Genomic DNA, 26,771 nt, shown 5'->3' with positions numbered 1-26,771 from the left:
TTTTTTATTGAATTGCCGTAAAATTAGATTTTTTTTTTTGTATCATGTGTGGCCACCTTAAGTCAGATGTCTCCTGCTGTATCTTAGTTTATGTAGTGCTCTGCCATTTTCTTATATTGTTTTAAATTAAATTTCATCTGTATTTCCCTGTATGTTTTCTGTCTGCTTTGGCCTACTTTATAACCTACCAACATTCCCCTTTCTTACATTTATACAAGCAATGTATTGCCTTTAAAATATTTACGCATTACTTAAAAAAACTACAATTTCTCAAAACAAGTGAAAAAAGGTGATTTTCAAATCCTTCCTATATTTTACCTGTCTGCATCATTTGTGAAAGTGCTACAACAGGTGAAAAAAAACTAGGGATGGTGAGTGAGCTTGAAAATGAACCAATCAAATTAAGACTTGAGCTCAACACACACCATACAATCTTGGTTGTACAGATTTACCAAATCTATGTAGTATAAGGGCCAACAGATTATTAAATACCTGGAATGATTGATTGGATAAGCTCTTATACTACATGAAAGTGGTAAGATTGAACAACCTAGATTGTATGGTGTGTGTTGAGCCTTAGCCTGACTTGATTGGTCCTTTTTCAAGCTGCATAAATTTACATTGACCACCCCCAACGCCAACCCCTAATTAGCACAAATGCTGAATCTGTCTTGTAACCAGTTGTATATTTTTAATTTTTCAAATTTCCACCTCATTATGTCCTTCACACCTCCCCCTGGATAAATAAATGGCAGCTAGAAGGGGAGGGGGAACATGGCAGCTCCTATAGCTATTAGAAACCAGGAAAAAAAGTGGTGCTTGGTTCCCTTTAAAGTGGATCAGAGATAAACTTTTACTTTGCCTAATTGTGTTCCTTTCATATAGTTTATAGGGCATCCCTCAAGCCAAATACGAATTTTTTTTGTTTTAATACTCTAATTCCCTATAAACTAAACAAGCCTCGCCCACAGCTTCTCCAGAGTGCCTTGGCACTCTCAGGTCCATACACAAATACAAACTTGATCTGCGCTTGTAGACAAAGTATCAATAAAAACCGTGGTGCGCAATGAGATAGAATACTGTAAGTATACCACAAAATTTACATAAAAAACCACTGCACTCAGAGGCTAAAATAGAGAGAGTTCAGTTCAAATAGATATCACTTTTCGATTATAGTCACAGTCCAAATAACTTCAGGTGAATCAGGTAATCCCAAGTCACATAGGATCAACTTCTCATTAGTCCGCCGACACGTCATGCAAAAGATAAAGACAGGCACATAGTGTAACCAGATTACTTTAAAAAGTGCCCTCCACCTTACCAGTGTGAACCACGACCTTCACCTTTTGGTGGGAGGTCCTTTGAGGGATATTTTCATGCGCCGGTATTGGTTGAGATGTCAGCCCCGATGAGTAATTTCTGCCGAAACTCGTAGGGCGGAGCTACGTCCCACGTGACCGGCTGCACATTTGGCTGGAGTTGTGGAGATATACGAGGAGGCAGATGTATGAGCGGCTACCCGGGACCACATCGGTTATCTGTGTACAATGTGCTTGATCTTCTTACAATTGTGAGTGCAGCTCTAGTTTATCATTTTATGTAATAAATGGTTTTACGCTATGTAGAGCTCTGTCTTGAGTTTTTAGAGCCAGTGGAAGTGAACATAGGACCTGCCTGTCCCCTGTATTGCCTTTTATCCATACCTCCGGATCTGTTGGAGGCTGACTGGGTGAGTGCGGGTGCATTGGGGGGAGAGTGTCCTTGCACTAGATGAAGGTCGTGGTTCACACTGGTGAGGTGGAGGGCACTTTTTAAAAGTAATCTGGTTACACTATGTGCCTGTCTTTATCTTTTGCATGACGTGTCAGCTGAATAATGAGAAGTTGATCCTCTGTGACTTGGGATTACCTGATTTACCTGAAGTTGATTGGACTGTGACTACAATCGAATTGTGATATCTATTTGAACTGAACTCTCTCTATTTTAGCTAGGGCCGCCATCCGAAATGTTGGGGCCCCTCACACATTATCAGGCCTGCCCCCCCCTTAATGCGCTGGCATTTTCTCCCAAAACAGTTACGCAAAGTGACCCTAAAGGTAATTTGCTATTAGAAAGGGTAACATTGGATGCTGCTTCAAGCAGGGAGTGGGTCACCCAAACCCGACATTAAAATATAAATATTCAAAATCTGTAAGCCTCAGCATGGTGGTGTAGTGGTTAGAGCTCTCACCCTTGCAGTCAGTGCTGGGTCCCGATTCGAATTTCAGCCAGGGCACTATCTGCATGGAATTTGTATAATCTCTCCATGTTTGCATGAGTTTCCTCCGGGCACCCTGGTTTCCTCCCACATCCCCAAAACATACAGATAAGTTAATTGAATTAGCCCTAGACCACAATGGACACATTAGTATAGTAGGTATTAAATTGTGAGCCCTTCTAAGAGACAGTTAAGTGAGCGCTGTGGAATATGTTGGTGGCACTATATATATAAAAAAAAAATACGCACAGAAATTTTATACTGTTACAGAAAAAAAAGTAGAAATTATCGTTCTATCAGCAAATCACACACACACAATGCGGTTGCAAAAAAAAAAAAAAAAAAAACAGCAAATCAACATGCGCAGACACAGAAAATGTACACACTGAAAAAAAAAGAGCAGAAATCACCGCTCTATCAGCAAATCAGCGCACGTGTGCACATACACACACACCGAGAAAATGTATACTGTTACACACACTACACACACACACACACACACACACACACACACACACACACACACACACACACAGTTAAACTCCCTGAAAAAGTCATGACAGAGGCTTGCAAGCAGCTAAGTTGCTGAAGGGGTTAAGTAACCCCTCCCCCCTTACCATGAGAGCAGACATGGAAATGCAGAGTCCAGGATGGAAGCTCTGCTGTGCTGAGTGAAGAAGAGGGGAGTGATTCCTGACCAGCCAGAGATACATTGTAGCTTATTCATTTCACAGGAGCAGCAGCAGCTGCTAACTTGTCACCCTCCACCTCTGCTTCCCCCCCCCCCCCCCCCCCAGCTTCAGTGTTCCCATCAGCGCTCTGGATATTCCCGGTGTTCCACACTTCAAAGTTGAAGGACCCCCTCTGCTCTGCAAGCTGTCTCCTCAGCGCCTGACTGAAATATATAGGGTTTGTTTAAACACTAGAAAACAGGAGATGAGGAGCCTAGCCATCCCGATATATGCAGAGCGCCGATGCTGCCTATACTTTAGTGTGATGGTGAACCTGCGTGTTGGGTGGGGTGCTTGGGCCCCCTATGGGCCTCTGCAGGTTCTGGGCCCCTCGCTGCAGTGATAGTTGTGTCCCCCCCCCCGATGGCGGCTCTGATTTTAGCCTCTGAGCGCAGTGATTTTTTATGTGGACTCTCAGATCCATGTAGCAAGGGCTTATGGGAGCTCAGTCTGGGCAGGAGGAGGAGAAGGATACTAGCCAGAGATTTTAGAGGCAGATGGGAGGAGGAGAGGCTGAGGGCTGGAGATACAGATCAGCCTGCCTGTGTGTAATGTGAAAAACAGAACATGGCTGCTCTCACTGTAGGAATAAATAATCATAAACTGTTGAAGCTGTTTGCAGCTAGATTTGCTGTGTAAACTATCTAAACTTTAGACAAGATATATAGACAAGTTACTTGTTATAGTTAGTTTTTCAGTGCTAAACCCCCCTACAGACCAGGCTACTTTTTGTTAAATTGGCCACTGCAGCTTTAAGGCCAAGCTGTAGGGCCGCACAACACAGCACACTAGTGATTCCCCCCCCACCTCCCTTTTCTCCCCACCAACAGAGCTCTCTGTTGGTGGGGTCTGACCGCAGCGCTGTTCATGGTAATTATACGGCGTCGCCGCTCGGAGACTGAAGGCGGGGTGGAGCTCCGCCCCTCAAGCAGGAGATGCACGCGCAGTCTCCACACGATCTCCTTCAGTAGCTTGCCCCAGGACTTGACGCCAATTAGCCCCAGTCCTGGGACTGCCGCCGCGGCAACACCCATTGGCATGCGGCGGATGTTAGGTAGTTAAACTACCTTTTTGTACTTATAACTATACATGTTACTACTTGATGATTCCAAATGAATATTAGTTAAGCTTGCTATACTTTTACTTTGCATATAAAATGTTATTTTTGCCCTTTGATTTATGTAAAATACTAAAAACCTTTATGTCAAGGTAATAACTAAAAATGATGGTAAATTATTGGTAAACAGTTAAACTATTGATAATAACCATAAACTTGATTTAAAAATGAATACCGTATAATTATTTTATCACTGCACAAGCATTCAAAAACATTTGCAGAAGAAGTAAAAATAGTATACCTACTAACTGTATATTTAGAAGAGGATAGTTAGTATTGTATGTATAGAATGCAGGTGGGTAACCAACTAACTACACTCACCTAAAGGATTATTAGGAACACCATACTAATACATAATAATTTGACCCCCTTTCGCCTTCAGAACTGCCTTAATTCTACGTGGCATTGATTCAACAAGGTGCTGAAAGCATTCTTTAGAAATGTTGGCCCATATTGATAGGATAGCATATTGCAGTTGATGGAGATTTGTGGGATGCACATCCAGGGCACAAAGCTCCAGTTCCATCACATACCAAAGATGCTCTATTGCAGGGCTTTTCAACCTTTTCACTAACTGTACCACTTTCATTGCCTGAAAAATTTCAAGTACCACCAGTATGCATGCGCAGTAGATCTGACCCGATCAAGCTTGTCTGTTTCCGCCAGAGCCCATGCGCTCACGCCGACAAGGAGATCTTCGGGGGTTGCCAGCACTGGATCCCCTCTACTGATGAGGAAGGGAAGCCTCTTTAGGATCCAGAGACTTCCCTCTCCTGAGGTAAATACCCTCCAGGGGTACTTTTTTCTAACAGATAAACTTTAAGAAAAGGGTGGGTGCATATGGGAGGGGAATAGCAAGAGGCATTGGTGGGGAAAAGGATTCAAATTAGATTGCTAGCATAGAGATTGCCATTATTGGACATCTGTAGGTAGCTTCCTCCACCACCAGAGAGCTGGGCAGTAACTCACCACAAAATGTGGCTACCCCTTGCTCGCTCCTTGCTGTGCTGCCCTACAAAAATAGTTCAGACCTCAGATCAGTGGTAACCCAGCCGCAGTAAAGAGACAGCCAGGCAAGCGGTGCACAGTGATGGTGCGTACACTTCAAATACTGGAAGTTCTCCTGTCTCCTCACCGCTGATCTGAGGTCTGAAGTATGCCACAGGGCAGCACAGCAAGGAGCAGGACAGGACCAGGACAAGTGGCAGGTGGGCAATTAAGTGGCAGGCAAACTTGGAGTGTACCACCTGGTTAACAGCAATGTACCACTGGTGGTACGCGTACCACAGGTTGAAAAGCCCTGCTCTATTGGGTTGAGATCTGGTGACTGTGGGGGCCATTTTAGTACAGTGCACTCATTGTCATGTTCAAGAAACCAATTTGAAATGATTTGAGCTTTGTGACATGGTGCATTATCCTTCTGGAAGTAGCCATCAGAGGATGAGTACATGGTGGTCATGAAGGGAAGGACATGGTCAGAAACAATGCTCAGGTAGCCCGTGGCATTTAAAGGGGCACTATGGGGAAAAAATTTTAAATATGTGAAAACATATACAAATAAATAGTACATTTTTTCCAGAGTAATATGAGCCATAAACTATTTTTCTCCTATGTTGCTGTCAATTACAGTAGGTAGTAGAAATCTGACAGAAGCGACAGGTTTTGGACTAGTCCATCTCTTCATAGGGGATTCTCAGGGATTTATTTATTTCCAGAAGCACTTAGTGAATGGCAGTTGCTCTGTACAACTGCCAAAGAACTGTGTAGTGAACAGGGAAGCTGGCCAGCATCATTGTTTAAATCCTTTTTAGTGAACATCTTTATAAAGAATAAAAGCCTTGCTGAGAATCCCATATGAAGAGATGGACTAGTCCAAAACTTCTTCAGATTTCTACTACCTACTGTAAGTGACAGCAACATAGGAGAAAAGTAATTTATGGCTCATTTTACTCTGGAAAAAACGTACTTCTTATTTGTCTATGTTTGCACATATTTTAAATTTTACCATTTTTTGCCATAGTGCCCCTTTAAACAACGCCCAATTGGCACTAAGGGGCCTAAAGTGTGCCAAGAAAACATCCACCACACCATTACACCACCAGCCTGCACAGTGGTAACAAGGCATGATGGATCCATTTTATCATTCTGTTTACGCCAAATTCTGACTCTATCGAGACTCATCAGACCAGGCTACACTTTTCTTGTCTTCAACTGTCCAATTTTGGTGAGCTCCTGCAAATTGTAGCCTCTTTTTCCTATTTGTAGTGGAGATGAGTGATACCTGGTGGGGTCTTCTGCTGTTGTAGCCCATCCGCCTCAAGGTTGTGCGCGTTGTGGCTTCACAAATGCCTTGCTGCATACCTCGGTTGTAACGAGGGGTTATTTCAGTCAACATTGCTCTTCTATCAGCTTGAATCAGCCGGCCCATTCTCATGAGACCTCTAGCATCAACAAGGCTTTTTCGCCCACAGGACTGCTGCATACTGGATATTTTTCCCTTTTTACACCATTGTTTGTAAACCCTAGAAATGGTTGTGCGTGAAAATCCCAGTAACTGAGCAGGTTATGAAATACTCAGACCGGCCCGTCTGGCACCAACAACCATGCCACGCTCAAAATTGCTTAAAGAGAACCCGAGGGGGAGTTCTCACAACAAAATCCCCATACAGAGGCGGGCTCTGCCTATCGAGCCCAGCCTCTGTTGCTAATCAGATTCCCCCTAAATCCCCCCTGCGCTCAGCCAGACCCCAGAAATCACAGCCGCGCTGTGCAGCTGTGTTTACCTTCCTAACGTCCGTCTCGGCGCTGCCCCCGCCTCCTGCAGAGCTCCGGTCCCCACCCGCGTCCCTTCCCTCCAATCAGCGTGGAGGGAAGGGACGTGGGCGGGAACCGGAGCGATACAGGAGGCCGGGAGAGCGGAGACTGCGTGTTGGCAGTGCGGCTGAGATTTATGGGGTCTGGCTGAGCGCAGGGGGGATTTAGGAGGGATCTGATTAGCAACAGAGGTTGGGCTCTATAGGCAGAGCCAGCCTCTGTATGGGGATTTTGTTGTGAGAACCCCACCTCGGGTTCTCTTTAAATCACCTTTCTTTCCCATTCTGACATTCAGTTTGGCGTTCAGGAGATTGTCTCGACCAGTACCACACCCCTAAATGCATTGAAGCTACTGCCATGTGATTGGTTGATTAGATAACTGCATTAATGAGAAATTAAACAGGTGTTCCTAATAATCCTTTAGGTGAGTATGTGTTCCAAACTGTTACTTTTGGTAGAAAATCATCAAAAACACACAACTAAACAAGTGTTAGAAAATGTACATAAAGGGACTCAGAGCTTAAAGGGAAGGTTCAAGCAAAATAAAAAAAAATGAGTTTCACTTACCTGGGGCTTCTACCAGCCCCATGCAGCCATCCTGTGCCCTTGTAGTCACTCACTGCTGCTCCAGTCCCCCGCTGGCAGCTTGCCGACCTCGGAGGTCAGGGCCACATTGCGTACGTTTTTACGCATTCCAGCTAGTGCAGGAACATTAACACATACATTTTTACGCATTACTGGTTCAATGCGTAAAAATGTATGCATTGAACCAGTAACGCGTAAAAATGTATGTGTTAATGTTCCTGCACTAGCGGGAATGCGTAAAAACGTACGCAATGCGGCCCCCGACCTCCGAGGTCGGCAAGCTGCCAGCGGGGGACTGGAGCAGCAGTGAGTGACTACAAGGGCACAGGATGGCTGCATGGGGCTGGTAGAAGCCCCAGGTAAGTGAAACTCATTTTTTTATTTTGCTTGGACATTCCCTTTAAACATTATAATATTTTATACATACCTGGGGCTTCCTCCAGCCCCATCCACTCTGATCGGTCCCACGCCGCCGTCCCGGGTTCCGTCACTGACGTCAGTCGCAACCAGCTACGCAGGAGAAGTGCGCCCTCTATGTCTCTCTCCAGTGACTGCTGGAGAGATACGCAAACAGCGCAAGTCTCTTATGTTAGACTGGCTCCAACTGACGTAAGTGACGGGATCTGGTTCCTGCGGGCAGCGGAGGACGGCGGCGTGGGAGCGATCGGAGTGGATGGGGCTGGAGGAAGCCCCAGGTATGTATAAAATCTTTATAAAATAATTAATCTACTTTCAGCATGGTTGGAAAATTGTGTATGTGGCATTCAGCTGAGAACTAAATATAAATGATATTAAATTGCATGCTTTCAACTATAAAATTAGTAGAGTATAGCTAAAGAAATGCATGGTGATTTTTTAATAAATAATAAAAAAAAATATGGCAATAAAATATATATTTGATAACTATTGTAAATGGACAGAATGATAAATTCTGAAATGGAATGGAAGAATACATATATAAAAAAAAGTATAAAAACAAAAAATTGACAGCACCTTTAAAACACCTCCATGTGTCATACCCCATCCATATATACGCTTGTTGTCACAGTAAGGGCCAAAATAGTGATGGTATAGTTGGCCAAGTGGTTGTGAACAAACCAGTGGCTTGAAAATCCTTTGAGTAATACATTATCATCAACCAATTAAAGTAAATGTCTCACAGCTAAAAATGTCAAAGCTTTTCCTTGTGCAAAGGATTCAAATTTTACTTTTGTAACCTTCTGCATTCCCTGTTCTTCAGCCTGATTATAGTGCATTTAATATGGAGAGTGCATATTTATACAGTCATGAAAAGTAAAGGGACACTTTTCAATCCAAAAGTACATAAAATGTCCATCCATCTTGATCAGATCACTTTTAAGGTGTCAGCTTACCTCTTTTACCTGTAATTCCGCTGTTCTTTAACACTATTCACACAATACAAGCATGTCATTTGTTAGATGTAGTGATGCCATTACATCTACATGCAACCACGATACGTCTGGAATCTCCCTTGGTGAAAATTGCTGTATAGTTCATAGGCATTATATGGATTACTTATCTATAAATAAACTCTCCCAGACAATTCTCTGTTCTGTTCCTTGGAAAACATCCATTCTTTTGTAGGCAGCCCGTTGCTTCATGTACAATATGGCGTACAGTATGATGCCCTTTGCTAAAGTCTGAGGAACATTATTACGGTAGTCCACAGAAGGATGGTAGATTGTCTTCTGTTATATGCATATTGGATACGTTTTCACATTACAGAATGGCCTCTTCCTCTTCCCATTGGACTCTTTGAGAGTTGTGGTGTGCGTCATGCTCTTCCTGAGAAACAAGAGAATGATGTATTCTGTTCCTGGAAAGAAACATTAAGGATATTTTACACTTGTCATCTGCTCCTATAAAAATACATTACAGATATGAATCAACCACAAAACAATACACAACATGACTGAGAGCCCTGTCCAAGTATTCTTACAGTGTCATGTGAAAGAGCAGCTTTGGTGCAAATCCTACTGATGGAAACATAGGTTTTTAACTACAGAGGCACGTTTATCTTCAGTGACTGCAACTATAGGAGTTTTATCTCACTCACCAAGATCTTCCTGCCTGACACTTTGGGCCATATAAAATTGACTTTTTCTCCTGAGTTATCTCCTTGGAGGTAAATTTAATCTACTCTTTAAAATAACTTTTTAGCATTCTATAATTGAAAAGTACCCAAAAGTTGGTGAAAAGGTACTATCAAAATTATTTTTAGTATTTTCTTGCTTGCTGGTAGTTTCAAAGGCATTTTATGGCAAGGTGTGAAAATATCACCCAGGAGAAAACTCAGGAGAAAAGGTGAATTGCATACGAGCCCTTTTCTCCTAAGTTTTCTCCTAGGAGATAAATATTCATCATCTGTTTAAAATAACTTTTGCACTCTGCATTTGAAAAAGTACAGAAGGTGAAAAAGTACTGTCAAAATTATTCTGAGAATTTTCTTGCTTGTTGGTGGCTTAAAGGGACCCTGAGCTCGGAATAAAAATGAAATTTGGACTTACCTGTGGGCTTCCTCCAGCCCCCCGTAGCCTGCGAGGTCCCCTGGTGTGCTCCTGGTCCCAGCTCCGGTAATCTGGCAACTTCGACTGAAGTTGCCTGTGCACACTCCCGCTGCACGTCATCAGGCCGGCGTAAGAGTCCTGCACATGCGCATGACTCCTACGCTGGCCAGTGTAATGACGCAAAGCGTGCGCAGCGGGGGCATGCATGAGGGACTTTAGCCAAAGTCACCGGATTACCGGAGCCAGGATCAGGACCACGGAAGCGACCAGGTGGACAGCGGGGGACCTTGTGGGCTATGGGGGGGGCTGGAGGGAGCCCCAGGTAAGTCCAGATTTCATTTTTATTCAGAGCTTAGGGTCTTAACCACTTCAGGACTCGGCCTTTACCCCCCCCCCCCCCCCCTTAAGGACCAGCGCTGATTTCTAAGATCTGTGCTGGGTGGGCTCTACAGCCCCCAGCACAGATCAAATAACAGCACAGAGCGACCAGATCGCCCCCCTTTTTTCCCCACTAGGGGGATGATGTGCTGGGGGGGTCTGATCGCTCCTGCCTGCGTGTGGGTGGCGGGGGGGCACCTCAAAGCCCCCCTCCACCGCAGGATTCCCCCTCTCCCTCTTCTCCCTTTCTGCCCCGGAGATCGGAGGCTGCACAGGGACGGATCTGTCCTGTGCAGCCTCTAACAGGCTCCTGCCTGTCATGTGACAGCGATCCCCGGCCGCTGATTGGCCGGGGATCGCTGATCTAGTACAGCGCTGCTACTGTTAGCAGCGTTGTAAAAATGTAAACAAAGCGGATTATTTCCGCTTGTGTTTACATTAAGCCTGCGAGCTACGATCGGCAGCCCGCAGGCTATTCACGGAGCCCCCTGCCGTGAATTGACAGGAAGCAGCCGCTCGCGCGAGCGGCTGTTTCCTGATTAATTAGCCTGCAGCCGGCGACACAGATGTGCGTCGCTGGTCCTGCAGCTACCACTTTGCCGACGCGCGTTATGAGTGCGCGGTCGGCAAGTGGTTAAGGCCTCTTTCACAGTGGGACATTGTGTTTGATGCGACGTTAAAGTCACACAACGTGCCCCCAATGCAACGGATGTTGGTTTTGAAGTTGGACGTTAATTTAAACTGCGTTATGCGTCTCTTGGTGCGCCGTTTTCGTTGCATACTGATGGAACGAAAACGGCACATGCGTCACATTTTTTAAAAAAAAATTACTGGGCATGCGCAAACAGTCGCTTATAACGCACAGCATGCAGCACTTTCTAAATATTGCTACACGTTACACACAACGCAACATGAGCACTGTGAAAGTCGCACATACTTTGTATTGCTGTGCGTTAGTCTGCATTATTACTTTTTATAACATGCGACTTTAATGTCCCACTGTGAAAGCAGCCTTGACCATTTGCCAACTGCTCAACGCCAATTGGCGTAAGCAGTGCGGCAGCCCCAGGACCACTCCACGCCCATTGACGTGAACTGTCCTCTATGGAGCTAGCAGGAGATCGCACGCACACTGCGCGCGCATCTCCTGCTCGGGGGGCAGAGCTCCACCCCGCCTTCAGTCTCCGTGCGGCGATCGCCGCTCGGGAGACTAGTAGACGGCGGATTTGCCGTCTAAATGCTTTGTACAGCACTGCGATCAGCAGCCGCGTTGTACTGGGGACAGCCGTGTGACACGGCTGTCCCCCTGGAGGACAAGAGAGCGATCGGCTCTCATAGGCAGAAGCCTATGACAGCCGATCGCGTGATTGGCCGGCAGGGGAGAGGGAGGGAAAGTAAAAAAAAAAAAAATAGTAAAGTTTATTTAAAAATAAAACACATAAATATTTATTAAAAAAAATAAACAATGTAGGGGCGATCAGACCCCACCAACAGAGAGCTCTGTTGGTGGGGAGAAAAGGAGGGGGGAATCACTTGTGAGCTGAGTTGTACGGGCCTGCAGCTTTGCCTTAAAGCTGCAGTGACCCAATTAAGTAAAAATGTCCTGGTCACTAGGGGGGGTTAACACCGCAGTCCTCAAGTGGTTAAAATGCATTTTCTTTTTTAATGTGAAAATATAACCTTGGAGAAAAAGGCCCAATATGTCCTAAATACATTTTCAACTTAGGTAATGTTACTAACTCTTATGTCCTTGACAACAGGTTTAGCCTGAATAAGCTATTATTATCTATATTTCACTTTCCCAAGTAACAAAAAGGGAGATAAGGCACTGCTTCTAAGTATTCAGAGTTCAGGCTCCAAATACTGTACCTCAGTGACACCACTGATCATCACATTTTTCTCCATAATCCCCTATGCCTTGCTATAACCCCTCACTAAGATAGAAACTGATTAAAATTATACCATGACTCCCTCCAACCATAACAAGATTGGCAACAACAACAACTGCTCTGCTATATCAAAGTGAGGGTAAGAAGCTCATGTCCCCACAGTTACGCCTGTTTTCTGAAGTTTTGAGATGTACAATCACATTATGAACCTCAAAGAAGTTGACAAATGGGAACAGTGTGATAGATTATTGTTAATCAGCTAAACTCATGCAGTATTTTATTTTACTCCTTATAATAAAAGCTACTTTTTAAAAGGAAAATAACCTGAGCACACCATGTTCAATTTTTGAATGCTTCCCTATAAGCAGGGCAGTTTCTAGGCTAAATTTCATCCAGTGCGAGGGTGTAAAAATCCTAACCCCCCCCCCCCCCGTGGAGCCAAATATAGGTGCCCGCAGTATAGGTTAGCTACGTAGGTGCCTCCAGTATAGGGTATCCCGTATGGTTGCCACCAGTATGGGTTAGATAGGTAGGTGCCTCCAGTATGGGTTAGATAGGTAGGTGACTGCAGTATAGGTTAGATAGGTAGGTGTCCACCAAATAGGTTAGATAGGTAGGTGTCCACCAAATAGGTTAGATAGGCAGGTGCACTGCAGCAGTCGAGGGAGCGGACATAGCAGTTATAACTCACCTTTCTTCAGCCGATCCCGCGCAGCTTCAATCTCCTTCCTTTCCCAGCATCTGTCTCATTGGTAACAGCACCTCTGTGATGACATGTGGTCCCATCATCGTAGGGGCACTGTTACCATGCGACGGATGCCGGGAGAGGAAAGAGATTAAAGCTGCGGGGGATCGGCTGAAGAAAGATGAGTTATAAATGCTATGTCCTTTCCCCCCCACTGTGCCACCTCTCCTACCGCTCAATCTAGCCCCCCGGGTGATTGCACGCATCGCATGCTCATAGAAACGGGGCTGCAATAAATCTATCCTGTATTTAATCCTGAATTATATTTTCCTTAATTTTATTTGCATCTCTGCCATGTTCTACATTCAATAATAATATTTTTTTATTGATGCACATTAAAGTCTGACCTTGATGGACAGAGAAGCAGAATGTACTGTCTCAATTTCACAAGGGCTATTATTATATAACACTGCCTGTATCTGGCACTCTTTTTTATGATTTTAAAAATGATCATATCTGCCTTAAAGAGAACCCGAGATGTGTTTAAAGAATGTTATCTGCATACAGAGGCTGGATCTGCCTATACAGCCCAGCCTCTGTTGCTATCCCAAACCCCCTTAAGGTCCCCCTGCACTCTGCAATCCCTCATAAATCACAGCCACGCTGCTGACAAACAACTTGTCAGAGCTGGCTGTGTTTATCTCTATAGTGTCAGTCTGCTGCTCTCCCCGCCTCCTGCAGAACTCCAGTCCCCGCCTGCATCCCTTCCCTCCCTGCTGATTGGAGGGAAGGGACGGGGGCAGGGACCGGAGCTATGCAGGAGGCGGGGGAGCAGCTGAGACTGACACTACAGATGTAAACACAGCCTCACAGCACGGCTGTGATTTATGAGGGATTGCAGAGTGCAGGGCGACCTTAGTGGGGTTTGGGATAGCAACAGAGGCTGGGCTGTATATGCAGATCCAGCCTCTGTATGCAGATAACATTCTTTAAACACACCTCGGGTTCTCTTTAAGCATTTCTGAGATGACATTGATTACATTAGAAGTGATGGGCGGAAAGTAGAAAAGTTCAAAAAGCTGGCTACTACTGCTGACTAGAAGAGAATAGACACGGCAGAAAGTGGGACTATGTAAGGAATGTGACTACTAAAAAAAAACAAGTAAAGGCTTCAGGAGAAGATACAAATACCTTCAGGGCCCGTTTCCACTTGTGCCGCACGCGTCAGGGAGACGCACGGCGGTACTTCCGGGTGTGCGGGATTGCAGGCGAATCCCATGAGCCGTGCCATGCACGGCTATGGGATTCGCAGCCTCCCGAGCGAATTCTGCGGGCAGTACCGGCCGAATCGCTAGCGCAAGCGATTCGGCCGTCGGCGCCATTATCCCCTATGGCAGAGTTTCCCCGTGCGATTTGTGTGCGGGGAAACTCTAATTTTAAAATATATATCCGTAGTTCAATGACTGCCAAGTTATAGAACTGTAAACACAACAGCTGCTGCACAAATAAGTCAAGGGACATACCTGAGCTTTATAAAAACAAGGACACCGAGGATCATCACAATGCATAATACTCCAGCTATGCTACCTAATAAAGGAGAAAACAGAACAGATATAACACTGCTGTACACAACATAGTTTTTTTTAGTGGTATAATGAGTTGGTCTTACCTACAACTTCCGGTTGCTGCCACCTACTTTCTAGAAAACAAAACAGAGAATTGAGAAATATAACTCAAAATATCAATAAGTACTAATTTCTAGAATAATAAGTGCTCATTTCTAGACCAAGTTTAATGCCATTTTTTTTTAGATATTAGTTCGGTAGGCAAGGTATAAAACTTAAACTAGGTTATGTAGAGATTCCAGGGCACTTCAGCATTGAACCCTGTTCATGTTTTTATTGCATTCTGTGACCTCACTAGGGACATTTCTTCTTCCAGAGACACTGGATTTGCAGACATCTATGTACACATTGAAGAAAAACTGATAAAACTACAAAAAACATTTATCAACCTCGATCATATAATTTTACGCAGCTGCACAATAAAGCAGTACACCAACCAAAAGCAAAGGTTTCCAAGAAACTTGAGGCCCCGAAGCAAAAGTCAATTCTGTGCTTAATTATGCAATAAACCAGCGACTGCACTGAGACCCCAGAGTGCTAACCTTTTCCTTTACTTTACATTGACTTTAAAGGGTGAACTGGCTTAGCACCCAAGGTTAAGCACCCAAAACTAAACGAGCAAGGTGTGCCATGGCAGAAAACCGTTTGTGCCCTTTACAGCTTGGGTAAAGTCCATCTCATATCATAGGTGCTAAGGGCTAGCAAAAGCTTACTCCATGTTATTTAATAGATGCTGAGCACATACAGTGAGCACTTGAGCAGCTTGAGTGTATTAACTGATGGAGAATTAACTTGAAAAATAAAATCCCTGCTGTTGTGATATATTCCTACATTTAACTAAGGGACATTACAATTACTAAGCAGCTCACCCCCAGAGGACCTGACAATCCTAGTTCACGCTCTCATCACATCACAGCTGGACTATTGCAATGCTCTAAACACAAGCCTTCCAAATAAGGACCGCTTGCAGTCAGAAAAGGATTAAGATGAAATGGGGCCCTAGTCAAGATAGCGGTTTTTGCCTGCTGCTGATGGTCATCTGGCTTTTTTTAGTTAGGTTTTTTTTTGTTTTCAAGGGTGTTTATTATGAAAAAGAGAAATACAGGGAAGTACATCAAACAAGTTAGCATGAACAGATTCATCATTACAAGTTAAACTATCATGCATATATCAAACCTAAGGCATTTAAAGCTTCAGTGGGGTATTTTCTGCATCTGTAACTCAGAATGCCTACGTCACCTCTACAGAAAGCGATATAAACAGGGTTAGTGGCAGAGAGATATCAGCTCACGTTGCATTCAGAGATATACTCACTATGTATACAGAAAGAAAATAAGTGTTATATATCTTTGGTACAAGTTAACCCATATATTCCAACAATAAATGGCAACTTTACAAGCTGGGTACAGTGACGGTGCACAACAGTATTCCGTAATTGCCACCTTCCAGACCCGTACTGCAATATGTTCTCACTGCACGAGAAGTAATTCGTGTGGCTAGCGAGGCCCCATTCCCTCCTAGAGGTGTGTAATGTGTAGCGGCAACCATTCTCCAGAATATTGCATAATTTAATTTAGCAGTAGTAAGTCTCTATACTCTGCGAATTCCTTAAAGTGTGCCCATTGTGCCCAAGTTATAGAGAATTTATGGGTTCTGTCAGATTTAGTTGCTCTAATTTTCTCCATAGTGTAGATGAAGTCAACTTTCTTCAACCAATCTCCCATAGAGGGGATCTTTGTCGATTTCCACCAACGCGGGATTAGTACTTTTGCTGCATTGAGGAGGTGTAACAGAAGAGAGTTCTTGTATGTTTTAAGCCCACGGTCATTATGATGCAGAAGTATAGCTAATTTCTGAAATGGGATGTGAAGAGAAGAAATTTTGGTCGCCCATTTATGTATGAGCTTCCAGTAGGGGATAATTTTGGGGCACTCCCACCATATGTGGTCATATGTAGCGGGGCTGTGAGTACATCTCCAGCAAGACTCTGGATAGTCAGGAATTATTTTGTGGAGGGTTTCTGGGGTTTTATGCCATCTTGTTAATATCTTGTAATTTGCTTCTTGAATGGAGGTGTTTACTGAGCTCTTGTGCGTCAGGATGAAGATATTTTCCCAATCTATTGTGTTTTCCTCGTCTCCCTCCTCAGCCTCCCATTTATCTATAAAGGGAAGGGGGGTCTCAGGGCTTAGGTTCTCCAACGTTTTGTACATTAGGGAGACAGTATGTAGGACTTGTTCTCCCCTCTGGCACACCTCCTCAAACCCAGTCAGATTTCTGGAGAAAGGTTGTTTGTTTTTCAAACTCGTGATGTAAGAACATATCTGCCTAAAGGGCCATCTCGGGATAACCTGATCCCCTATTTTACCAGTGAGTTTTCCCTGGGTAATAAATTCCGTTATCTTGCCCTCACTCTGTGCAGGAAAACCCTGAAAAAGATGCCCCTTAATACCTGGTCCGAAGTCAAGGTTGTACATAATGCTTGTGAGAGGGCTTAGCACAGAAGAAATCTTAAAGCGTTTGCACATATTGTGAAAATTATCTAGCATACTTTTGATAAGCGTGAATTCTTTATTAGTATGTTTTGCCACTGGATTAGGGACCCAAGGGATACACCGAACAGGCTGACCTAAAATTTGTTCATCTAAATTAACCCATAGTTTAGCATCGCCATGACATGTCCAATCAATTATCCTCGTTAGTAGGCTAGCCCTATGATATCCTTCCAAGTTGGGTAGAGCCGCTCCTCCCTTCTGTTTAGGCAGGTAAAGAATACATTTATTTATTCTGGGTTTTTTTTTACTCCAAACAAATGCACCAATTTTACTTTGAAGCTGTCTTAGATATTTCTGAGGGAGCGTGATAGGGACAGCCTGGAGTAGGTATAGGATACGGGGCAGTATGTTCATTTTTATCACCCTAATACGTCCGAACCAAGATAGAGTCAGGTTTTCCCATCTCTTTAGATCTGCAAAGATTGTTGTTTGAATAGGCATGAAATTCAGGTCAAATAGTTTGCTAGTGTCACTGGATATTTTAACCCCAAGATATGTGATAACCTCTTTACTCCATTGCAGGGGCACAGAATGCTTAAGTTTCTCAACTACGTGTATAGGGACTGTAATGTTTAGAACCTCCGATTTCGCCATGTTCATCTTGAAGTTTGATAGGGATTCAAAAGACTGGAATTCTTCCAGTACTGCTGTTAGGGAGATCTCTGGGTCTGTTAGGAATAGTAGAACATCATCTGCAAAAGCAGCAATTTTAAAGCATAACTGCCCCACTCTCACTCCCTGTATGTTGTCATTATTGTTTATATGTCTGATAAAAGGCTCAATTGATAAGATGAATATTAATAGCGAGAGCGGGCAGCCCTGACGGGTGCCGTTTCTTAAGGAAAAGGGTTTGGATAGGCAGCCGTTGACTCTAATCCGTGCCATAGGATTTGAGTAAAGCGCCAGGATTTTTTGTTCCATTGCAGGGCCCACATTGATGAATTTTAGCATCTCTCCCATATAGTCCCAAGCTACTCTGTCGAAGGCCTTCTCCGCATCAACCGACAGGAGAAGGCCCTCGACATTTCGCTTTTGCATATATTCTATCAGTGTTATAGCTTTGGTAGTATTGTCCCTGGCTTCTCTTCCAGGGACAAACCCGACTTGATCTTTACCAATGAGAAGGGGGATGATCTGTAATAGCCTGTTTGCAATAATTTTGCTGTATATTTTGGTGTCTACGTTCAGGAGAGAGATCGGCCTGTAATGGGCACAGTTTGTGTCATCTTTTCCTTTTTTGGGAATTACGGTAATGTGTGCTAATTGCATCTCCTGCGGTAGTGGGTTAATGTCTGAGATTTCATTGGCCAAAGCGGTGAGATGAGGTGTTAAAATGGCACTAAAAGCTTTGTAGTAACCTCCTGAAAACCCGTCAGGGCCAGGGCTTTTGTTTGGCTTCAGGGATTTTATTGCAATAGAGACTTCATCTTCCAGAAAATCCTCACCCCACTCTTCAAGCACCTTAGTGTCAATTTTGGGCATTCCCGATTTTAGAAGGTATTGTTTAATCCTATTTAATCTGTCCTCTTTCCCCTGTGTGGAATCCCCTCGTGACCCTAATGAATAGAGTTCCGAATAGAATTCCATAAATCTTTTTGCAATTTCCGGTGTTTTTTGCATCAGTACTCCTTTTGCGTCCCTTATAGCTTTGATTTCCCCTCCTATCTGTTTCTCCCGCAGTGCCCTAGCTAAGTATTTTCCTGGTTTATTTCCAGCTTCAAAAAAGATACCAGTCCTGAGGGTAAATTCCTCTTGAAATCGCCTATCCAGTGATTTGTTTAGTTTTGACCTGACTTCCATGCTTCTTTGCATATTAGAGGGTGAGAAATTTTCCTTATTCAACAATTCAAGTTTCCTAAGTTCCTCTACCCATGCATCCACCTCCTCTCTCTTTTCTTTCCTTAACCTGGACTGCTCCTGCATCAGTATTCCCCTTATAGTGCACTTATGAGCTAACCAGACCGATCGCCTGCTAACATCAGGGGTTACATTCCTTTCAAAAAAGGCTTCAAGTTCAGTCTTTAGTTTGTTTTGGACACTTTCCTCAGCTAAAAGCTGGGATGGGAATCGCCATATAAAATCTTTATCTTGTTTGGTCCCCAGCGCTAGGGTCAATATTACCGGCGCATGGTCGGATCTTGTGAGAAGTTCTATTTTAGTATCTACAACTTTGGTAAGGTCTTGTTGAGAAATAAAAAGATAGTCTATCCTTGTCGCTTTGTTGTGTATTGCTGACCAAAACGTGAAGTCTTGCTCAGAGGGGTGATTTAACCTCCATGCATCTACTAATCGAAGTAATGATAAATCATGTTTTATTCTGTTCAGGACCTTGTATCTAGTGGATGAACGCCCATCAGATGTATCTAAAGTGGGATTTAATGCAACATTTAAATCGCCCCCTAACACTAATAATCCTTGGGCGAATGTCAGCAAGCGATCGGTCAAACCAGCCACAAAAGTTGCTTGGCCATTGTTTGGTGAATAAATAGCGGCAAGGGTTACCTGTTGTTCGTTCAGAAGCCCCTTCAGGAGAACAAACCTGCCCTCCTCATCTATTATACTATCCTTGAGATCCCACTTAACCCTTCTGGAGAGCAAAATGGATACTCCCTTAACCTTGCCTTCAGAAGACGAGGAGTTAAATATCGTTGGATATCTCCTGTCACAGAAAAGAGGGACTCTGCCTTTCTGAAAATGAGTCTCTTGGATAAAGAGCACATCACAACAGTGTCTAGAAGCTTCAGAAAGCACCCATTTTCTCTTGAGAGGAGAGTTCAGGCCCTGGGCATTCAGGGACATAATTGAGACCTTTTGCATCCTGCCTGCCATGGAGCGAATGGGATTGATCAGCAGTGAGTCTAAATGGAGTAACCCACGTGGTTGTATAACTAGAAGGGTCTTGTTTTCACGCCAAACCAGCAGCGCACAAACAGTAGAAGATTGCACCGTCACCGCTCAGCTTAACCTACAGAGTAGAGGAGCCGAACCACCTCTACACTCAAACTGTAATAGTGTGACTCCTAAAACTTAGTTTTAGGTGTCTCTGGTATGGGGGTGTGTGTTATGAAGGTGACTTAACACCAAAAACAGAAAAATAGCACAGTAAGCCTAGAAACAGGAAACTCTATAGCTCACAACAAGATTCAACGAAAAGTACAAACTAAATAGTACAAGCAAGCTTCTTAAGGGGAGACAGGTTGATTATTATAAGAAAAACCGATGTATGCAACCATACGTGTTAAGTATCGCATATAACCTGTAAATGATGCTCGATCATGTGCCATGGCTTATCTAGGCAAAAAGAGGAGAGCATATTGACTTCAGTCAGTGTCCTCTTTTAAAATCATAGAAGTCAAAGTAGATCATAGAAGTCAAAGTTAGCCATCTAAAACAGCAGGCAGTCTGTGATAACGAAACCTGGAATACAAAGATCACGTTAATCCGACTAAAGCACTGGATATCACGGAGGACCATCGCCTGAAGCTGTGTCCCCTTGGTTTGACTCGTCAGAAGAAGAAGGACTAGCATGCGACACTTTATCCGCCCAGGCGTCTGCGGCCTTTTTCCGGCGTTTAGCTCGATCCCTCGGCCCCTGTTGTAGAGGGGATGTCAGAGACTCCAAGATAGTTGAGAGGCCAAACTCTTGTTGCCAATCGCTCAGGTCGGGGGTGTCAATCCGCAGCGCATCACAGAAAGGGGATAGATCTTCTGGTGTCTGCAGAATGTGTGTTTCTCCTTTATGTGTAACACTCAGGCCAAATGGGAATCTCCATTTATATAGCATATTCTTCTCCCTTAAGATTTGTAGCAGAGGTTTCAGGGCCCTCCGTTGCCTCAGAGTGATGGGGGAGAGATCTTGAAAGATTGCAATTTCAGCGCTATTAAATGTAATCTTCTCTTGATTTCTTGCTGCTCTAACGATCTCTTCCGACCCACCCTTTACCCCCCCTTAAGGACCAGCGCTGTTGTAGCTGATCTGTGCTGGGTGGGCTCTGCAGCCCCCAGCACAGATCAGCGTGCAGGCAGAGCGACCAGATCGCCCCCCTTTTTTCCCCACTAGGGGGATGATGTGCTGGGGGGGTCTGATCGCTTCTGCCTGCCGGGTGTTGCGGGGGGGGGGGGGCACCTCAAAGCCCCCCTCCGCGGCGAAATCCTCCCCCTCCCTTTCCTACCTGGCCCCCCCTGGAGATCCGGGCTGCACAGGACGCTATCTGTCCTGTGCAGCCAGTGACGGGACGTCCCCTGTCACATGGCGGCGATCCCCGGCCGCTGATTGGCCGGGGATCGCCGATCTGCCTTACGGCGCTGCTGCGCAGCAGCGCCGTACAAATGTAAACAAAGCGGATTATTTCCGCTTGTGTTTACATTTAGCCTGCGAGCCGCCATCGGCGGCCCGCAGGCTATTCACGGAGCCCCCCGCCGTGAATTGACAGGAAGCAGCCGCTCGCACGAGCGGCTGCTTCCTGATTAATCAGCCTGCAGCTGGCGACGCAATACTGCGTCGCTGGTCCTGCAGCTGCCACTTTGCCGACGCGCGTTATGAGTGCGCGGTCGGCAAGTGGTTAAGGGGGAATGTGTGCGCCACAGCGATTAACCATTCAATTGTACAGTATTGGGTCAGGGATGCGCAGCCTTTTACCTATATTTTGTATCCACAGTTCTGTAACTACCAGGCTAGCAGCACCCATTGTGCTATCCTGTTTTGCATGGTAAGTATTTAGTTTAGTTTTGCATATGTTTTGCATCTGTCTGATTGCTGAGTGTGTATTTGAGCTATTTAAGCGGTGCATATGAGGTGGTGAGTCATTCAGATGCGGCCCATATTGGTGAGCGCTTGCTTTGTTTCCTGCTGTCTGTATTGAATGTAAGTTACACATTTTAGCATAGCAGCTGCCAGGGTAAAGACATTTGCTTTTAACTTAGGTCAGTTTAGTGTTAGGACATCTGCTCTGGAGATTTACCTCAACGTTGGTGCAGATGTCCAGTATATCTATATTTTTGCATGCAAAACTATGATGGAAGCTAAAATTTCTCCATAGACCAGTATTGCATTGTTTGGATGCGGGCGTACATTTTAGTCCAGGGGGGGCGGTGTGCGCCACAGCGATTAACCATTCAATTGTACAGTATTGGGTCAGGGATGCGCAGCCTTTTACCTATATTTTGTATCCACAGTTCTGTAACTACCAGGCTAGCAGCACCCATTGTGCTATCCTGTTTTGCATGGTAAGTATTTAGTTTAGTTTTGCATATGTTTTGCATCTGTCTGATTGCTGAGTGTGTATTTGAGCTATTTAAGCGGTGCATATGAGGTGGTGAGTCATTCAGATGCGGCCCATATTGGTGAGCGCTTGCTTTGTTTCCTGCTGTCTGTATTGAATGTAAGGGGGAATGAGGCTAGACAGAAGATGACATCCCGCGGAGCATTAGGATCCACACTTCGTGGCTTCAGTGCTCTGTGCGCGCGGACAAATTCTATAGCAGTGTCTTTTTCCCTTTCTAGCAGGCTGTTAAAGAGGGATTGCAGAGCGTCCATAATCTGGGTCTGTTGGACCGATTCAGACAAGCCTTTAATTCTCAAGTTGTTCCTGCGCCCCCTATTATCAAGATCTTCCATTATCCTAAAAGCCTGCTGTATCTGGTGATCCTGCCTGCTAGATTGTTTCTTGAGGCGTTTAATGTCACTAGCCTGCGCTTTGGCCGCATTTGTAATAGAGTCCACCTTGGCGGCAAGTGTTTGTATGTCTCCCCGCACTGATGCCACCGCTACCTGCAGCGCGGATTTTAGTTCCCCGGCCACTGAATTTAGATCTCCCAGCATCAGTACCTTGACTTGGGGTTGGGTAGTTTCCCCACGGGCCTGTGTAGTCTCTCCCGCTGGTTGCTGCGTCACACTCTGCTGCTCGGAGGTCGGCGCCATCTTGCTTTTTGGGCCTGAATTTGCAGCGCTCGGCTGGGACTTGAAAATCTCCGGTATTCCCTTCTGGTGGCTCGCTTGAAGGCGCTCGCTCTGTTTCCCGGTCTGTTTAGCTTGCTTCTCCCTCTACTTGCCTGTCATTTTAGGGTGGTTGCGTGCTAACGGACAGCTTTTTAATCACCGTCTCCCCAGAGCTTCTCGCTTACGCGTCCTGCTCCATCGGCTTCCGGCCACGCCCCCCTTTAGTTAGGTTTGGTGGCGGCTAGCATCCACCAGGCCCCTAGATTCACTCCAGGCCATAGGCAGTTGTCTAGTTTTGCCTTGTGGATGATCCAGCTCTGCTTGCAGTTAGTATAGAGCACCATAGCCAGGTCTATTATGCAATCAACACTGCCACATGGGCCCATATGCAATTAACTTTTTCTCCTAAGTGATATTTTCACACCTTAAAAAATGCCTTTTAAACCACCAGCAAGTGAGAAAATACTCAAAATATAATTTTGACAGCACTTTTTCTCCTTCTTTTTGGTACTTTTTCAATTGCAAAGTGGTAAAAAGTTATTGCAAAAAGAATTTGAAAAAATGTATCCTAGGAGAAGACTCCGGAGATAAAGTTACCGTATATACTCGCAAGCAAGCCGAATTTTTGACCCCCAAAAAGTGGGTCAAAAGTTGGGGGGTCGGCTTGCTTGCGAGTCGTGTCAAAAAATGAAGCCCCCCTCCGCTTCCCCGCTCCCCCCGCGGCCGCCGCTGCTATTACCTTAGCCCAGCGCCGCTTCTATTCCCCTGCCCTGCTCATATAATCCACAGCAGTGCGCCTCACGGCGGCTGCTGTGATGAGGGAGTGAGCCGTAGAGAGAGAGCGGTTCCCATAGTAACGACGATACACATCGCCGCTACAGGAAGCCGCTCTCTGTACGGCTTCCTCCCTCATCACAGCAGCTGCCGTGGGGCGCGCTGCTGTGGGTTATACGAGCCGGACAGGGGAATAGAAGCGGCGCCGAGCTAAGGTAATAGCAGCGGGGGGAGCGGGGAAGCGGAGGGGGGCACTCTACTAGATATACTGGGCACGATACTAGCTATACTGGGGCACTACCTACCCATACTGGGCACTATAATAGCTATACTGGGCACTATACTAGCTATACTGGGGCACTACCTACTCCTTACTGGGCACGATACTAGCTATACTGGGCACTTTACTAGCTATACTGGGGCACTACCTACCCATAGTGGGCACGATACTACATATACTGGGCACTTTACTAGCTATACTGGGGCATTACCTACCCATACTGGGCACTATACTAGCTATACTGGGCACTTTACTAGCTATACTGAGGCACCACCTACCCATACTGGGCACTATACTAGCTATACCGGGACACACTGGGGGGATCACATGGACAGCATTTCCTACCCCCAGCTTATATGAGGGTCAATCATTTTTTCCTGGTTTTCTGGGTAAAAGTTGGGGGGTCGGCTTATATGCGGGTCGGCTTGCTTGCGAGTATATATGGTAATTGCATATGGACCGTAAATTGGGGAATCCTCTTTAAAGAGACTCTGTAACAACATTTTCAGCCTTAGTTCTTCTATCCTATAAGTTCCTTTGCCTGTTCTAATGTGCTCTGGCTTACTGCAGCCTTTCCTAATTGCACAGTGGCTGTGTTATCTCTGTTATATGATCTAATCTGTTTTCTTCTGTCTGCTCTGTCGGCTCTGTTGGCTAAGGCTGGAATGTGCAGGGCTGCTTGTGATTGGATAGAAGCGATACAGGCCCCCTGCAGGCTCTGTATGACTCGCGCACTCTGCTTATGTGAGCCTATCACAGGCTGGTTAGTTTGTTTGTAAACACTGCCTAAAACTGTTAATTACAAGCCAGGATTGCAGCAGAGAGTGGCAGAAACAGCACAGAGGGGCCCAGGAGAACATAATGCATAGAATTGTATGCTTTTTGCTGTAAAAATTTTAGAGTACAGATTCTCTTTAAGACTGGCCTTTTGTCATTCAAATCCTTACAGATCTATATGTATTTATTATTATTTATTTATTGTATTTATAAAGCATCAACATATTACGCAGGACAATAGTTACGGTTACAGACAATATTTAGGGGTGACACACAGCAATAAGACAATACAGGAATACATGCAAACAAGATCACGCAGCACAGTATGAGTACAAGGTAATTTGTGAGGTTTTGGATGTGGGGTGTGAAGGAAAATGCGGAGTCTAGGGTGACACCCAGACAGCGGGCTTGAGAGGTAGGGCGAATTCTAGTGTGGGTAACAGTGACATGCACATCTGGGAGGGTCAAAGATGGCTGGGGTGGGAAGATCATAAATAACGTTTTGTCCAGGTTTAGTTTCAGGATCCTAGCGGACATACAGGAGGAGAAGGCTGATAGGCAGGAGGAGACCTCATTCATGATAGTGGTGGATAGGTCAGGGGTGTGGAAGTAGATCTGGGTGTCATTTGCATACAGATGATAGTTAAAACACATGGAGGATATAACCTTGCTAATGGAGGATATGTATAGGGAGAACAGTAGGGGGCTCCCTACTTGGGGGACTCCCATCGAGAGGTGGTTTGTGGTGGATGAGGACTCAGTGAAGGAGATTGTGAAGTAACAGTTGGAGAGGTAGAATGAGAGCCAGGCCAGTGCGAGGTCTTGACTGCCTATGGACAGAAGGGACTGGCTGGAGGAGTGGGGGATGGTCCACTGTGTCCAAAGCTGCTGTAAGGTCAAGGAGGAGGAGAATGGAGTATTTGCCTTCAGCTTTAGCTAAGGCGAGGTCATTGACTACTTTGGTGAGAGCAGGGGGAGTACAGTGGCCTGCTTGAAGTCTGAGGGGAAGGTACCTGTGAATAGGGGGAGGTTAAACAGGGCAATGAGGACTGGGGCCAAAGCCAGGAGGTGAGGACGGAGTAAGTCAGAAGGGACAGGGTCAAGCGGGGAGGTGGTGGTATGGGAAGTCTGCAGTTGATGGTTGACCTCCTCACTGGTAGTAGGAGTGAAGGAGGTAAGGGAAGGATAGAGTGGAGGAGAGCTGGATGGGAGGGGGTGGGAGGTGAGGATTGAAGGCTGGATATTTCCTGATCTATAACAGGTTTATTGCAACTGGACCAACCCTCCGACAGCTTCAGATCAGTAGGATATAATAATTTGGTCATAAAGCCATGCTTCTCTACTTCAGAACTAGTTACCCCTCGGTTAGGGCAGTTCCATCCCTGAAGTTGTTTGTTCATATTAAAAGCTGACCTGTTTAGTGTGGTATTTACAAACATGAAATGTTTTGTCTGTGACAAAATCCACCCTGCCACTAATTACTGATCTCAAACATGCTATATAGGTGCTATGTGAAAAATGTGCTTTACACATGTTCATGTCCCTGGGCCCTGGGAAAGCCTCCTGTCTTTCTTCCCTTTTCTATTTCCAAATACATGCAGCTTGACTGAGCTGAACATACATCATCATACATAAACTGTTACAGGGCTCAGGTAGGCTGTCAGGAGAATAGATCCTCAGCCATTGTTTAAAGAGGAACTGTAGTGAAAATAAGGTATTGAATAAAGAAGCTTATTTTTTACAATAAAGTCAAAAAAGTAAACTTGAGATGAAGGGTGGAAAAAATGATACATACCTGGGGCTTCCTCCAGCCCCCTGCAGGCTTTTTGCTCCCATGC

General features: G+C 45.1%; 1 protein-coding gene across 2 annotated transcripts in view; it reads right to left on the bottom strand.

Moving 5' to 3' along the window:
- Nucleotides 1-8,389: 8,389 nt before the first annotated feature.
- The window catches only part of IL15RA (interleukin 15 receptor subunit alpha), a 60,330-nt gene continuing 41,948 nt past the window's right edge, over nt 8,390-26,771 (bottom strand). For both annotated transcript variants that reach the window (XM_068272634.1, XM_068272635.1), the window contains exons 7-9: nt 14,654-14,683; nt 14,508-14,571; nt 8,390-9,341 (exon numbers count right to left, since the gene is read on the bottom strand). In XM_068272634.1, the coding sequence (XP_068128735.1) occupies nt 9,245-9,341; nt 14,508-14,571; nt 14,654-14,683 (191 nt within the window). In that variant the 3' untranslated portion in view covers nt 8,390-9,244. The remainder of the gene's footprint in view (nt 9,342-14,507; nt 14,572-14,653; nt 14,684-26,771) is intronic.

The sequence above is a fragment of the Hyperolius riggenbachi genome, chromosome 3 (genome assembly GCF_040937935.1).
Source record: "Hyperolius riggenbachi isolate aHypRig1 chromosome 3, aHypRig1.pri, whole genome shotgun sequence".
Classification (NCBI taxonomy): domain Eukaryota; kingdom Metazoa; phylum Chordata; class Amphibia; order Anura; family Hyperoliidae; genus Hyperolius; species Hyperolius riggenbachi.
Note: the sequence above shows the minus strand (reverse complement) of the source record. Positions and strands in the feature narration are given on the sequence as shown.